Source organism: Drosophila gunungcola (assembly GCF_025200985.1).
Source record: "Drosophila gunungcola strain Sukarami chromosome X unlocalized genomic scaffold, Dgunungcola_SK_2 000039F, whole genome shotgun sequence".
Classification (NCBI taxonomy): domain Eukaryota; kingdom Metazoa; phylum Arthropoda; class Insecta; order Diptera; family Drosophilidae; genus Drosophila; species Drosophila gunungcola.
The window spans coordinates 547,810-564,260 of record NW_026453190.1 but is presented as its reverse complement, the minus strand read 5'-3'; the positions used below and the strand labels follow the sequence as shown (position 1 = coordinate 564,260).

General features: G+C 38.5%; 2 protein-coding genes across 2 annotated transcripts; one reads left to right on the top strand and one right to left on the bottom strand.

Annotated features, from left to right (window-relative positions):
• Window positions 1-8,368: 8,368 nt before the first annotated feature.
• Window positions 8,369-9,040, bottom strand: LOC128260775 (mitochondrial import inner membrane translocase subunit Tim16). Its single transcript, XM_052994013.1, has one exon. It carries the CDS (start codon window positions 8,908-8,910, stop codon window positions 8,542-8,544), a length of 369 nt encoding a protein of 122 aa, XP_052849973.1. The 5' UTR covers window positions 8,911-9,040; the 3' UTR covers window positions 8,369-8,541.
• A 5,598-nt stretch (window positions 9,041-14,638) lies between these two features.
• Window positions 14,639-16,163, top strand: LOC128260765 (mitochondrial carrier homolog 2). Its single transcript, XM_052993999.1, has one exon. It carries the CDS (start codon window positions 14,782-14,784, stop codon window positions 15,967-15,969), a length of 1,188 nt encoding a protein of 395 aa, XP_052849959.1. The 5' UTR covers window positions 14,639-14,781; the 3' UTR covers window positions 15,970-16,163.
• The last annotated feature ends 288 nt before the right edge of the window (window positions 16,164-16,451 follow it).

Genomic DNA, 16,451 nt, shown 5'->3' with positions numbered 1-16,451 from the left:
CTTCCAGGATAGTTGGCCAAAGTGTTCGCTGCTCGTATCGTAAAAACGCAAAACGTTTTATCTAAAAGCGATAAATTTTGAAAACCAAAACTTGCGCTGGCGAATCAGCCCCCACCGATCTGCCCCTCCCTTTCAATAGTTGTCCTTCAGCCACCCACAGCCGCGCTACTCCCCCCCACCAACAAAAAAAAAAAAAACACCCAAAAAACCATCCACCGCACACATAGACATCAATTTTGTGTGTGCTTCTTGCCGGCAATCCTTGCAACATTTGCGGCTGCCGTTGTCGCCATCGACTGGTTACATGTAAGTGCTGCCATTGCCCCCTGAACTCCTGGCCCAGTCCCATACCGGACCCCTTACCAGACCGCCTACCAACCCCTTAACCGAACCACCCACTCCCATCCTTGCCAATCTCTTGCTGCTTTGCTTATCGCCTCGCACATTTGAGCTTTTTGAAATTTCTCGCCACAAAAACTGTCTGTAATGGGCACAACGTTGCTCGACTTCGCCTTCCTACACTGAGATAAAATTGTTTTATTTTCCTGTATTAGTTTTATAAACTCCCCTTTGGGGTAATTCTTGTAGATATACAAAAAACTTGTGCTTAAATTGATAATAATCTATTAATTTAAATCAATAAGCACATAATAATTATAATGTCTACACAAAGTAAATAGTAGAATTTTTCTAAAATAAAATATGTTAGAAATAGAGAAATAGACGGTAAGATATAAAACAAAAATAATCAAAGTATTTAAACGTATAATCAATGGCAATAATAGTTTATAAGAATATATGTCCTATCTTTTATCTGTTTTAAACTTATAAATATTTCTTAGTTAAGCCAATATGTTAAAGACTTTTAGTAGACTTAAACTGTTAAATTACAACTACAAACAATTTTTAAAAATAATAATATTTAAAAAAAATAATCATTATGATTTTCCATAAAGTAAATATTACCGAATGTTAAACAAGAATCAAAAAAAAATTTTTACAAGGTATTAAATTGTCTATTTTTAGGCAATACCAGTTAATTAACAGCTTTAATGTTGGCAACTTCTTATATAATGTGAAGTTATACATATATAAATAAAACTTAATAAATTGAGAATAATTGTTTCCGTGTAGCTCTCCCAAGTTCGGCGCCCTCCACTTTTCCGACTCATCCTTGGGAGCCAACTAGTCAACGACATCGTCTTCGTCCTTGTCGTTCGCTAGAAATTCAAGTAAATGTATTGAACTTAAGCTCATTGCCTGCAATGTCGTTTTCGAAGCATTCGCAGTCAGCGTCTGAAGCGATACATCCCATCTAGCATCTAGCATCCCCATTCCCATTCCCATTCCTATCTCCATTTTCCATTTTCCGTTTTCCTCACACCCCCCAAAACCTCTTTAATACGCTGCGCTGTTTAGGCGAAAAGCGAAGAAAAAGGGAAGAAAACTTTATGCAATTCCTTTTTTATAAAATGTTTCCTATTTTTGGTTCTTATGCATCATTCATAGCTGGAATTTTTTGTGAAATTAATAGAGGTTTAACATAAAATGTCCACAATAATGTATATAACTTGGGTTTTATTTAGTAAATAATAACTTGCTAAGTGTTAAGAACACAAACTTATTTAGCTTGTAGAGCCAAAAATCGTATTTTGTATCCTTACTCCAAAAAAAGAGAAGACTAAAATATGTTTTCTTTTTGTAATTTTAATTTAAACATATCGAAAATTAAAAAAACAATTTTTTTTTCAAATTCTTATTGAAACATTTTAAGATTTGTTATCTCAAAAATAAATTCATAATCAATAACTTAGTACTTCACACTTCACAAATTTTGAAAGAAATGAAATCGAACATTTTAAGGAAAAGCTGAATTTAAGAACCAAATAAAAATGTAAAATCGAAACTGTGCGATTTTGTTATTAACCCAAATCACCCATACGCCATGTAAGCCGAAATAAATGATGCTTCGATGGGTGTTCCGTCCAATGTCACGACTTGCGGTTCAGCTCAACTTTCAGATCCGTTACCCAGCTTTTTGCAGCTCAGTCTGGACTACTCTGGGCAATTGCCACAGCCACATCCCCATCCTCATCCTCATCCTCATCCGCATCCTCATCCACTGCGGCAATACTTTGGCTCGTTTGGCAATGAATTTTTATGGCGCGACTTTTACGTCACCATCATGGATGGGACAGGGGGCGTGGCTCAAAAGGGGGCGAAGGGTGCAATGGGGGTGGCTAGTCTGAATCTGATGGAGCGGAACCCTTCAAGGCGAGACATGGCTGCGCGCTAAACAAACATATTCATGACGATATTATGGTCTCGCACTCAAACTGCTGCAGATGCACTTAAAAATTAGCATGAAACCCTTGCCACCGATGGAAATAGAAATTGTCCTTCTAATGGCTGCCCGACTGCTGCAGCAACTGCCAATTTCCGGCCGCGAAATTACATCTAATTAGCTAATCAACACAATTATGGTGCAACCTATGGCCACGCCCACTCACAGGATAAAAGGGCAGCAGCACATATACACCAGCACATTTAGGTTTAGGGATTGTTGCTGCAACGGAAGTTGCCCAGACACAGCAGCAACATCATCGACATCGACATCGAAATCGACAACATTCGATGAGGAGGCGGCTTAGGACGGAGTTCAATCCACACAGCCGCCATATCCGTCCACGCCCCCCTGAAACGCCCACGAACAGCGGGAGCCACTGCCGCACAATGTGGCCAATGCTGGCCAATGCTGGCCACTCATTAGAATCCGGAATCTCCGAATTAGGCTGAACTTTAAATACAGCAGATCGTAGGCACTAAAAACTAATAGATAGAAAAAAATATAAATAAATTATAAATTCATTAAGAAAATTAGCCGAAAGACAAGAGTTTAAGTTTCCAAATAAATTTATTTTATACAAAGGACGCCACTTGCAGTTCTACTGGTGCAATAAACAAAAAAATTAGTTTCATTCATTAGGTTTATTTTTAAGCATTTTTGTTTATCAAATTCCATTCGAACTGAAAAGAAATTGAAAACATAAAAAAGTGTTTTAATTTTTCAATTTAAACTGCCTTGTTTCTGTGTAAAAAAAATAATGTTTTGTTTTTTTTACGTTTATATTTGCATACTTTTGATGAACTCACTTTTTAAGTATTCTTAAGTTCACCTTATATAGCAAAAAGATAACAATTGATTGATTCAAATTAAAAGTTTTAAATTTCTTTGTTCTTAAAGTTAGAAGGTATTAAAACGTTGTCAATAAATTAAAATAAATATATTGAAAGCTCTAATACCAACCCCTTTGGAGTTTCAAATGAAGGCCATAATTTGCAGGTATTATGTCCTGGCCGCACCATAAATTGAAATGGCAGTCCCTGGCGAACTCCCACCCCGATCCGCGTGGGAGGTCAATGATCCCGACCTGGTCGCCCGGCCATCTGTACATGTGGTCTCCACTCAATTATCCGGCGTACATTCGTTAGCTCATTAAGGCTCCTTGCGCGGCGGGAGCATGTCCTTCGTTCGCCGAATCCCGAGCTGCTGGCCATCGTCCATGGTTAATATCCTGTGTCAACTGTTGTCCATTCAATTTGCATTTTTGCAATTATTTCAATTAAAGCGACAAAAGAAAAGCGTCTGCTTTCCGCAAGGCGAGGCAAGCCCGCCGAATGAGTCGGCGATTGTGTGTGGGCGAAAGGGCGGCTTGAGGGTGAAAGTTGGCCGCCCGGTGAGGAATATAATTTCCTCGTGCCGGATGTGACAATGAATACGCATTAATAAGTGTATACAAACGGACAGACGCACTCATATTATATAGCTACAGTGAACACTAAATGGATTAAGCCACACATAAAAATTCTACAATTTGTTAAATAAATATAAGGCCATTTTTGTTAACAAAAAGCTAATACAAGAAAACCAAAATCAATATAGCAAAAACTCTTATGTTAAAAATATGTAAACATTGAAGATGAATTTACTTATGTTTAATAATGATATTTTTTTTATATGATAAAGAGTGATGTATTTCAAGGAAGTCTGAAGTTTTAAGATTTTAATTTTATTATTTAAGGACAAATTGACACATTCAAATTTTATTTTATGTTTTTTTTTAATTTTATGTACATGTTTATATAAACTTTATGTAAATTATTAAAAAGATTCTCTCCTGGCATTGTAAGAAAAGAAAAGATTCAATCTAAATATTTTTTTTTATATCAAGCATGTTTAATAATTATATATACATTTATCTTTACTCTCCATTAAATATAGAAACTTAAAAACTTGATGTAGTTCTATCTCTTTCATAAAATTTACATAATCATATTGTTGTAATTTTTGAAGGGCCTGCAATTTGTGAGCTTTTCCTGTAATGTATTCATGCGATATGTTTGTGCTCCACATCGACGGTTGGATATGTTTACGATTTTTGAACTCCCGCCGAGACGCAGCGAATCAAACCGAATCGGGTGGCATTCTTTTGTTGCCACTGATGTTGCTGCTGCGTGCCTTCCGGTGGGTAAATTGATATGGCCTCCGTTCCCGCTTTCTCCCGCTTCATCCCGCCTTCTCCCGCTTCCTCCCACCTTCACCCACTGACAGACGCTGCCCATCCACAACCACATCCACATCCACACAAGATGGCATGAACATGGACGGAATGCGGCATGAATGGCGGGCTAATTTTGTGGAGCGCAACGGGCGGCGGCTTGCTTTTAACAATATTAATATGCAAAATAAAATAAATGCAGGCAAATGAAGGATAAGCCGGAGACAAAGCGTCGGGAAGAAATGGCATAATAAAGGAGAGAAGCTGACAATTTTCATTCGCAGAGCAGGAAATTGGATTTGGGCCACTCCATTCCACATTCCCCCCATTGCCGTTCGCAACGTACATAGTTTATATGCGCGGTCCTGCGGTCGTATACGTAATGTGTTTATTGCATGCTGCCAGGGTTGCCACCGCCACCGCAGTCGGTGCGTGATATAAAGATGAAATTATATGATTTGAATAATAACTGAATTAGGAAATCAGAGAGACACATATCGCACATGCTTGGCATTTTTAGACCGCCCTCAAGCCGCAATTTGCAATATATGCATTGCATTTTTATGTTTTACCACTTAACCAGTGACTTTCATGGACAATCGAATTGAATTGTGACTTATTGCCCGACTTTTAAATGTGTGCAATTAAGAGCCATAAATTTGTGAAAAACTAGCATTTCCCAATGGGCACCTGCCACGCCCCCCTCCCCCAGGATGCACTATCTTTGGCCATTTGTTTGACTCCTCCAAAGCAGCTCAAGTGGAGCCAGATCCTGGATTCTGGATTCTGGATCCTGGATCCTGGCAAGTACCGACTGGAGCTGAGCACAGGTACAGTGGGCGCATTCAGTTATTTTCGATCATAAATACTGTACTACAAAATAGTTTCCCTACAACAAAAGGAGTATAATTTATTGACAGTTTTTTGATCCAACGATCTGCATTTGCAAAATACGGAATTTTGTAAACTAAAAAATATTTCCTTAATTTTATATTTCTGGAAAAGGCACTTATCGCTTAAATTTTCAAAATATGTCAAGAAATATATATTTGAATATTTTTTTGCTTATCAAAGTCAAGATATATTCAAGAAAACGACTTCCTCTCTTACTCTTGTCTGTTTTATCAAGAAAAGTACATTATCGTTTTTTGCTTGAATTGAAAATGGTATCAAAAAAAGGAAAATTTATTTATTGGCATTTGTGCCACTATTTCCACTGTTTCCACTATAACTATGTCTAATGCTATCGACATTTGTCGCCTTCAAATGGTTAACAAGTTTCTGCAAACATCGACAGACATCATTACTTACCGCCCGCACTTCTTTCTCTGCTTTCTCCACTCGACTTTCTACTCTCTCCTCTGTAATCATGTGAATCCGCTTAAACTGTCGAAGTGTATTGTACGTCATTATTCTCTTTCGTGCCATTAGACTTGAATAGTTTTTCTATACTAAGAAGTTAAAAATAAACGCATAAAAAACGCAAGAAAGGCTAGAACGAACGCAAATCGCATCGTCGACTTTGCTGCTCATCATTTGTTGCTGAACTTCTGCCAATATCTGCAGGTACACGGAACGAAATTCATGCAATTGAAAATTAAGCTTTTTGTCAAATATTATATTTTTTAATAAATTTAAACAGTGTTTGGGAAAAAAGAGAATTTAATTATCATAAAAACAGTAACGATAATGGTTAAATCGTTTTTTGTAATTCTAAAAAGGTTATGCTTATTCTTAATTATTTAAAAAATTAAGTTATTTTTCGATTTATTTGATTCAAATGCACAAAAAACTTCGCCGTAAAAAATGTGAGAATTAAATGTTATTTTCAAGATGGACATGATTTACATTCGACATGAATTACATGGATATATTATTCATTTTTTTGCTGCCTGATTAAGTGTCACCCTTCTCGATTTTCCGCACTTGTGTGAAAGTTTGGTGCGATGCCCCCTTGATGATGATGACGACACTCGACTGCATTTCCACTTAAGTGCTCGCCTTTCTTGCAGCATCACACACTTTTCCACTCGCACCACTCATTTTCCGCCATCTTGATCAACTCGTGTGCGTTGATGCTGTTTTTTATTCAACTGTTTTCCGTTTTCGGTTTCAATTTATTTGGGTTTTTATTTCATTTTTGCCTACAATTGTGGCCAATTTGGCTGAATTGTTTTTATTAAGAGTTCGCCAGCCGAGCAGCCGGGCAGCCGCCCTTCGTCCCGCTCGCCGGTCTTCCAACAATGCGTATAAATAAATCACTTGCATTTTATTGAGCCACGCCTCTCGCTTTGCCTGCGAAAATTGCATTTTAAATGCACACACAAATTGAAAATTGCCATAATACAATATGCATGTGTGTGAATGGGCGAACTTATGCTTTGGTAAAACGTGCCTCATTATAGAGATCAATGACATGTCCCGAGCAGATATAAAACGCCATTTGAATGTAAATTGTTGCTCTTTTCATATTCATATGCGTAGGCAAATAATAAATTTTAGTATTTAAATATTAAAGTATGTTACAAAGTAAAGCTGGGGAATTTCGATTGTTGTGTTGTACTGTCAAGCTTGTGTTTGTATTAATATTATTATTACATGTTACAAAGTTATTTCATTATTTGCATTTTAAATTATTAAAGCCGCTACTGAAATTTTTTATTGAACATGTTTTACTAAAATGCAGTTTGATCTTATACATATTTTTGCGGGGTAAATCTTGTAACCTTTTTATTTGTGAATAAATTAAATTGGCAATAAAATCCCATTAATAATAAATTAAAAAATATAATAAAAAAAAAAAATAATAATGCTTAATTTTGTTCTTAACTTGTTAAACATTCACTTTTAATTTGCAATTGATTGAAACCCAAGAGTTAATGGAACAATTGGAGGCTGTTGATAGTTGTCTTCATAGTTATTCGATTAATATTGTATATAAAACAAGAAAGGAAGAAAACTTCGGCAAACCGAAGTTTATATACCCTTGCAGCTATTGCAAGAATTAAATATTTTTGAAAACATTAAAATTATGATTTACTTGGGTATATGTCTAAAAACATTGAAGCAATGATGATTTGCAGCTCAATTATTAGATAGTTATCTTATATAATTTTATTATTTCTATGGGAGCTATATGCTATAGTCGTCCGATTTTGATGAAATTTAAACCGCAATTCTGAAGTATTTAACCATTACTATATGTCGAAGAACTTATAGAAAAATTGAAAAACACCAAAGTTATAATTTTTTTTTATTTATATTTATGATTGTTCCTATGGGAGCTATATGCTATAGTCGTCCGATTTTGATGAAATTTAAACCGTAATTCTGAAGTATTACTATATCTCGAAGAACTAAAAAAAAATTAAAAAACAGAAAAGTTATAATTTTTTTCATTTATTTTTCCGATTGTTCCTATGGGAGCTATATGCTACAGTAGTCCGATCCGGCTCGTTCCGACTTATATACTACCTGCAATAGAAAGACAACTTTTGGGAAAGTTTCATGCAGATAGCTTTAAAACTGAGAGACTAGTTTGCATATAAACGGACGGACAGACGGACAGACGGACGGACGGACGGACAGACGGACATGGCTAGATCGACTCTACTAGTGATGCTGATCAAGAATATATATATACTTTATAGGGTCGAAAACGTCTCCTTCACTGCGTTGCAAACTTCTGACTGAAATTATAATACCCTCTGCAAGGGTATAAAAATATTAAATAATAGTTGAAAATCAGTTGGTTATCTACCATTGAGAGTTGATAAATCAGTGTTGCGTATTTTTTAATAAGTTGCTATATAGTTTATTTACAATTTAAGCATATACATGTACTAGGAATGCGAAAACAGATTTGGTTTTCAACATGACAAGACAGATCGATTGCAAGCCGCTTAGATATCCATATTCCAGTTGGGAATGATCACCGGTCTTTGTGGACCTGCTCCTTGGTCTGGAACTGGGATTGTGCTGTTTATGATGCAGAACGAGGGTCGTGGCTCTGGGCCAGTTCCTGGTCGATCCGCTCCTTGGCCCGAAAGACCTTCGACTGGATGTAGAAGGTGCCGCCGGAGGGCTTGTCGTTCGCCCGGAACAAGTGCTGATAGTGGGCCTCGATCGCCTGGTGGTCACTCAGGTCCTTCACATTGAGGATCTGCTGGGCCTCCACCAGGGTCATCCCCTTGACCGCCACATCCCGGGTGCTGGGCGCGTTGGCCCGGCGTGTCTTCTGGATCCGGGCCGCCTCCTGACAGACCTCGATCTCCTGGCGCACGGTCTTCACCAGCGCCCGCCCAACCACCTGGGCGCCCAAATAAACGATCTGTGCTAGGTACCGTGCCATTGCCTGCTTGTCTTCTGTATAAGGAATTTAGCTCGCAGTTGTTTAGAGTTCTCCGAATTCAGAATCTGAACATTATAAGAAATATAAATATAGAAATTCAAGTGACTCCTCCTTTTAGATATGACTGACATTCAAAAGTTATGTGTTGAATAGTTTATGCGAAAATATTGAAATATTATTTGCTAAAAGAAAATATGTACAAAAGAAGCTTTAGTTTGTGTATTAAAAACATACCATCAAAAAAAGCTTCAGCTAAAAATTTGTTTTACTTACGTACTTTCATAAAATAATTCATTTTAACATCGCACAAAACTAAAAATTCAATTTTTTTTGTTTATTTATACATTTAATGCACTTTAAAATCTTGCACATAAGACGGTGAAAGTAACGTTTTTTTTACCACATTAATGTACACATATTTACATTTTGAATATTTTTAATATGATAAAAGGCTAATAAAAAAGTTAGCAAAATACAGTGTTAAATTCTGTATTAGTTTAGTATACAAACTATATTATTTTATAGTTTAAGTTTACATAAATAATTTGTTTGTGTTTAAAGTTGCGAATTTAAGACTATTGAATTGTATACATTTATTCTAAGCTCTCACAACATAGTTTTGTTGTACTTACAATTTTTTTGTAAATATTTTGGCATTGATTAAACTCTTACGTTCTATCCATAAATTTTCAATCCAATTGAATGTGTCTTGCCACATTTTGCCCAAAATTGAATCACTTGATACAAACCACTTTTGTGAAGTCTCAAATATTCCAAGCATTTTTTTTTGTGGGCTTCACATAAAATTTCATTGAAACATTTTTGTTTGGACTGCGTTTGCTTTGATTTAAATGCTTAACTCGATGTTTCCATTTTTAATACACTTTGCCACGTGATCAAAAACCCGATGAACTTCTGACCCAGTCAAGTGTTTTAATATTCCGAGCTCAGAGTTGAACAGCTATGGTCAATATAATAAATATTTTTTTCTTTAAATTCGTTTCTATAATTATATATATGAAAAAAACATTGGAAACCAAGGATATGAGTTGTCTATCTCAAGATTAAATTGCATATCAAAGCTTTCTAAGTTTAAGTATTTAAACTGGTTAGGATATAAAGAATAAAAACCTTAAAATTTTCAGGAATAATTCAGGAAAAAAACAAAAAAAAAATTCAAAAATAAAGAGTAACGATTATAATTGAAGTAGAATTGTTTATCTCCGTTTTCAATAATATGGTTAAATATTTACAAACATATTCCATTATATAGTGCTATTTTTTTTATCAGCACTGTGCTTGGAGATTCAGAGACACTGGGATATCTGAATGAAATCAAAACGTTTCCTTGCTCAGATTTCCAGCTTCCGTATCAGTTTTGGAAGCGTTTTTGTCGAAGCGTGTGTGTGTGTGTGGGTGTGTGTGTGGGTGTGTGAAGCTCATAAACAAATTATACGCAAATTGACAGACTTCCGGCCGCATGGCCAGACCATCAAGCAGTCTAGTCTGCAGTCGCCTGGTTGTCACAGTCTCCTTTTTTCCGGGGCACGTACGCTCCCTCCGGGATGTCCTGCGTGTGGATAACTACTGGGTGAATATTAACATAATTACAATAATGACTTGTTGCCGGCCCTTCACATGGCTGTCCGGAACTCCGGGCGCATATCCATGCGGCTGCAAAGATGGAGTTGGCAACCCTGGCCGCCCAGAGTCACCACACCCACCGCAAATGCACAACAATGGCTTTCTGGCCATTTGCTGTTAAAATTCACAAACTGTAATTGATCACATTTGCGTTTGTCGTTTGATTTCATTGTCTTGTGCGTGAGACCAAGTCGGCTGCCCCCGTTTTCCCCCTTTTCCCCATTTTCCACCCACTTTTCCAATTCGGTAGCCGCAGTTGATGGTCAGCGGCTGTTGTTGCCGCTGGTTGGGGCTCATTCATTATGCAAACACCTCCACATGGCTATCCAAACGTGGCCCTGTCCGATGCGCCTGCCGCACGGAGAGAAAAATTCTGAGGCTTAACAGAAGTTTTTTTTTGCTCAAGCAAAATTCAACCGAAAAGATTTGTTAGTCACCCCGATTTTAAGAAGGAATTGTAGAAATTTATGAAAAATTAAATTCATGTATCGACAAATAAAACAAAGTCTTATTTAGTCAAGGCACCGATAATAATAAAAAATATATAAAAAAACCAACATATACTTTTAAATATACCCTATAGATGCTTTTTCGTAAAAAAAGTGCCACATGCAAACCTTTTAAGTTTTTTTTTCTCTGCACAACAGCTTGGAGCAACTGCGTTTTGCGATTAGTTGCCATTTAAGCTGCTGTTACCGCTCCCGAAACCTCGTCCCATTCCCATTCCCATTCCCAGTTCAATTTTGATTCTGAACCGTTTGGTTTTTTTTTTTTTTTTTTTTGGAAAATGGGAATGGGACTCGGTAGCGAGCTCCATCCGCTCGTCATTTGTGTCCGATGGCTGGCCGCCATAGCATTTTGATTTCCGCACTGCATCCGGCAGTTTTAATCCCCAGACAGCGGCGTTGTCCACTAACTCTCAGTATCCCTCAGTACCACCATTGCCATCAGTACTCTTCGAAAAAAAATGTTCGAGTGGAAATGCAACAAGAAGTTGTGAAATGGTTGGACTGCAAGTAGAAGTGTATATTTCACTATGTGTCAAAATGTATTTTTGCTAGATTTTGGTCATTAAAAAAAAATTGTTATCAAAAAATGTATATTGTTCTTTTGCAAATACTGTAAATTACAAATTGTTAATTATAAAAACTGTGTTAAAAATAAATAAAACAAAGTAATAATAATGATAATGTTAAAATATAAATAATTTCTGTTTATGGGAATATTTAATACAAGTTAGTTAGGATGGCAAAACACATATTTTTATTTCTAAAATAAAATTGGTTGTTAGAATTTAGGCAGAAATGGTAAACATTTCATAAAATTCTCAAATTTTTCAATTATTATATATTTAAAATCAAAATACGTTAAACACAATTGCTAATAGATCCCTTTCTTATAGAGAACTGCAGCTACCAATGCGAGGCAGTCAGGGAAAATGCGAACAGTTCACTATTTACCACACACGCGACGTGGGATCCACTGCAGTGCGGTGGTGTTGGTAAGTGGGCGGTGGGCGGTGGGTGGTGCTGAATGGGTGGTAAATGGAGGTGCTCTGGTGGTGGAGGCCATCGGTGATGCATGGCCATGGCCATGGCGCTGAAAATGCTCCTGCCTGCTGTCTGCCGTCCAGTGTCGCATTCATTGCCATTCATTCGCTGCTGCCGTTCGTGGTTGCCCCACCACCCATTCATCTATACTACCACCCAACTACCCAACCACCTAACCACCCACTGGCAGCAGCACCATCACCACCCTCTTCGGAATGGCGATGGCTGTTGTTGCTTGTGGCTAACATGCAAGCTTTGGATTTGGAAAACAATTTCACTGTTAGTGGAATGTCAACGTCAGGTCTCGCTCTGCCAACGTCCAACGGCCACCCATCACCCACCACCCACCACCGCCCACCACCCAATTTGAATGACCATCCATTCGCCACCCACGATCCCCACTTCCCCCTCCCCCCCCCTCCCGCTTTTTGATGGTCAGAAATTTTAGGCGCTATGCGTCGCACACATCACTAATTAGTGATGTGCAATAATCGTGCCAGTGTGTGTGGCGAATAGATGGAGGAGGGTGAGAGAGTGTGATCCAGTGGCTCAGTGGCTCAGTGGATCAGTGGGTGGGCGGTACATTGAAAAAAACTATTTGAAATTGCCATTCGATTTGTTAATGTAAAATAAATTCTTCTTAAGCGTATTCAAGACCCAAGAAAAGTGCTGGCAAACAATCTATAGTTATGATGAAAAACATAATTGTGTTGATATTTCAATCATTAATTAAACTGTGAAACCTTTTTTTCTACTTCGAATACAATTTGTATTTTATTAAAGCTCTCATTATCCATATTATTTTATAACTATTTTAATTTCATTTACATTACATGCCATTTTAATTCATTTCTTTTTATGGTTAAGAATACAAATAATGTTAATAAATATTTTTTAAAGGACATGTATATTTAAAAATGTTAATATTAGAAATATTATGACATATTGGCATTATCAGTGTTTACCCACTCGCAATTAACATGTATTTTTTCTGCGTGTATTTTAGCCATGGTCGGCGAGATTTTCGACGTTGGTTCGGTTCAAAAATTGCGACATTGTTAATCAACTGTGCGTGTCGCATAAGTTGCATTTGCTTTCGGTCGCTTGGTCGGAATGGATTGCATGCGATTGGCATTGGGGGGTTAAGGTGGGGAAAGGGTTAAGGGGTGTGGTTGCGATTGGGCACTGGGTTGTGTGATTGGTTTCCATGCTCCAGAGGCCGAACCCAACTGACTCATCATTACTCCCGACCATCTAAGTAAGTGGAAAATTGCTGTGGGTCATCAAATAATGATATATAATGGGCTAATTATTCTCGAGTCGAGTTGAGTTCAAGGTCGTTTAGTTGGTGCCAGAACCGTTTTATGTTAATTTAAATTTCTAATAATTGCGCTCTTTTTAGGGCCAAAATGTTTTAACATTTTAAAAATAATTTTCTAAGAAAAAGTAATATTTTGAAGGTGATTTGCTGACTAATTGCTGAAAGCTTTTTTACACATATTTGTATATATGTTAAAAATATCTCGTTTTTATTACCTTTTACCTTGATGTGATTGGATTTGATTTGCTTGACTGCGGTACTAGAACATAACGGCTTTAAAAAAAAAAATAAAATGCAATTCAATCCAATGAGAAGTGGCAAAAGGGCAGAGATTGGGATGGCCAATATGGTTGCATTTAATTGACCAGAAAAAACAGCAAAAGGGCTGCGGGGTCAGCCTAATTGAAATTTCATGTTGCAAAAGTAAGTGAGAGCCGTCGGCAGGGGTTTCCCTGCTCAAAAGGGGGGCGGGGGGGTTGGTATGCCATTTTCCGGGATTTGTAATCAAGTTGGAATGATGAATCCAATAAAGAAGTGCTTGCGAATTTAATAAACTTATTTAAGTTCTTTAAATATTACTCCAAATCTGACAGAATCATCTGAGTTCTTTCAGTAGTAGAAACTTTTGTTTAAAAGAAATCCGCGATATTTAAGTCTATTATCATGCATACAAATTAAACGTAAATAAGTAGTCATACCATTGTATCATTACATTTTATTTATTATTTATTTATTTATTTATTTATTTATTTTATTATTTTTAAAAGTTATTTCTAACAAGAAGACGTAAATGCCAATGCCAGTTGTTAGTATAATTGAAATTTATTACGTTAATTTATACAGACAATTTCTTTGTTAAACCAAAATAAGAAATGCATATCATATGAGTAATTTTACAATACGTAGAAGAAATACCGTTTTTAAACCGTTTTTTCTTTCCTTACTAATTTTATCTGTTATTCAAATTTAGTTTGTTGTTCTACATTAAATAAATATTAATAAGCTTGATCACCTGTCTATTATTGTTTTTTATATGTATGCAAAGTGGGTACATTTTTGTAATGTTTTTTTTTGTTGTTGAGCAATGTTATTATGAGATTGTCTTGAGAATAAATATTTTGTAATATTTTGTTAATTCTTAACACATTAAATATCGCAGTTTGGTTGTTTTGGAATCCAGCAGCCCTCGCCAAAAATGTCAAATGTGAACGTCTGTATGTCAAAGTTCGCCCATCGATAAGCATTATTTTTCCAACTAAAGGAGAACTCGTTCTGATCATCAAGTCGTTCGACTATATTCGATTTTTGTTTGGCATTTGGCGAAGTGACAGAGGACTTAGCGGTAAGGAATCAAGAATGGACCACATGGAGTACGATCGTCGCGATGTCCAGGCAGCGGGATTCGGGTGGTCCCTGGGTGGTGGCGATGCGGACAATAGTGCCCTGATGCGCCGCACCACCAACGTGGTGGTGCAACGTCAAAGTCAGCGAACCGAGTTGGTGGTTGGATCTTCAGTGGCGGAGCCTTCCCGCCCGATGAGGCCTTCTAGCCAGGTGGCCCAACCAACAGGCCACAGCCTGGGATCGTCGCAGTTGGCTGCCTCATCCTCGTCCACATCGGCAGCTCCATCGCAGTCCATCGAACATGGAAGACCCAATCAAGTGGTGCGCTTTTGCCTGCGCATGGGCTACAATGCTCTTCTTTATCCCTACGAGTTTGCCAAGGTGCTGATCCAACTGGGCCACGAGCCGCTCCAGGCGCAGCCCTTCTACCTGCCGCTGCTCGGCGGGCGACCACGCCTCTTCCTGCCCGGCGTCCATCGGTATGTGCAGCACATCCAGCAGGTGGATGGCTACGTGGGGATGTATCGTGGCTTGACCGCTCGTCTGGCCGCCTGTACAGTGGACTTTCTATTGGGGGACGTCCTGCTGGCCATCCTACGCTTTGGTCCCTACAAAAGAGAGGCGGGAGAGGAAGTTAGCCTGAAGGAGTTCTGGTGGAATCTAACGAGGGACAGCATCCGTTTGGCCACCGCAGTGGCACTATCGCAACCATTTTATGTGGTAATGGTCCGCCAGATAGCCCAGTTTGTGGGTCGCGAACGTGTGTACGAGGGAGTGCTGGACAGTTTGGTGCTGCTCGTGAAGATGGAGGGATTTGCGGGACTCTATGCCGGCATTGTGCCACGCCTACTGGGCGAATTGGTCGTCCTGGCCGCCACCAGTTGTGTGAGCCATCTGTGCCGGCGACTGTTGCCGATGAGCCGCCCCCAGCAGCAGTACAATGCGGCGATCATCCAGATGCTGGCCAGCCTGCTGATGTACCCGCTGGAGGTGACCTCCGCCTGCATGGCGGTGACTGGAGCACCGCTCTCCGCCTGCGAGCCGCCGAGCATGCCGCTCTACCACCACTGGGCCGACTGCCTCACGGATCTCTACGCCCGCGGAGGCCACAATCGGGGGGCCATCCTCTTCTGGCGCACGGTGCCCAGGATCCAGTTGCTGCGACGCCAGGATGGTCAACTGTCCACGCCGGGATTCTGAAGGGGTGAGCTAAGATTCTGGAAGTTTGGAAGTACACAGGGTGGTGAAATTGGGAGGAGGTGAAAAAAGAAGGGAGATTGGAAAGGCGTGGAAAGCAGTTGCAGTGAATGGAGAGTTAAGAAGTGGAGAATAGGAGCGCATATTGAAAGTTGGAGAATGGAATGACACAAAGCCAAGTAGTGGAAACAAATGTACAACGAAACGTGTGTATAGTCAAGAAAAGAAGAGTTAAGAAGCTGTAAAAAGAACAAGATGTATAGATGTATAAGAAGGGGAGAAAGTTCAGATTGAAGAAACAAACCAAAAGGAATGTGATGAAACTAAAGGTGGAAGAAAGCGCATAGTGAGGAAAGTGGAAACTATAATAAAGAAAATGGATGTTAAAGAATCTTAATGGAGAAGAAATCGTAATGTGGATGAAACTGAAGAAGGAAAAGAGTGTATAGTGAGGAAACTGGAAACTATTACATATAAAGGAGAAG

Coding starts and splice junctions, on each gene's coding strand:
- LOC128260775 (XM_052994013.1), bottom strand. CDS start 8,910: ATGGCACGGTACCTAGCACAGATCGTTTATTTGGGCGCCCAGGTGGTT.
- LOC128260765 (XM_052993999.1), top strand. CDS start 14,782: ATGGACCACATGGAGTACGATCGTCGCGATGTCCAGGCAGCGGGATTC.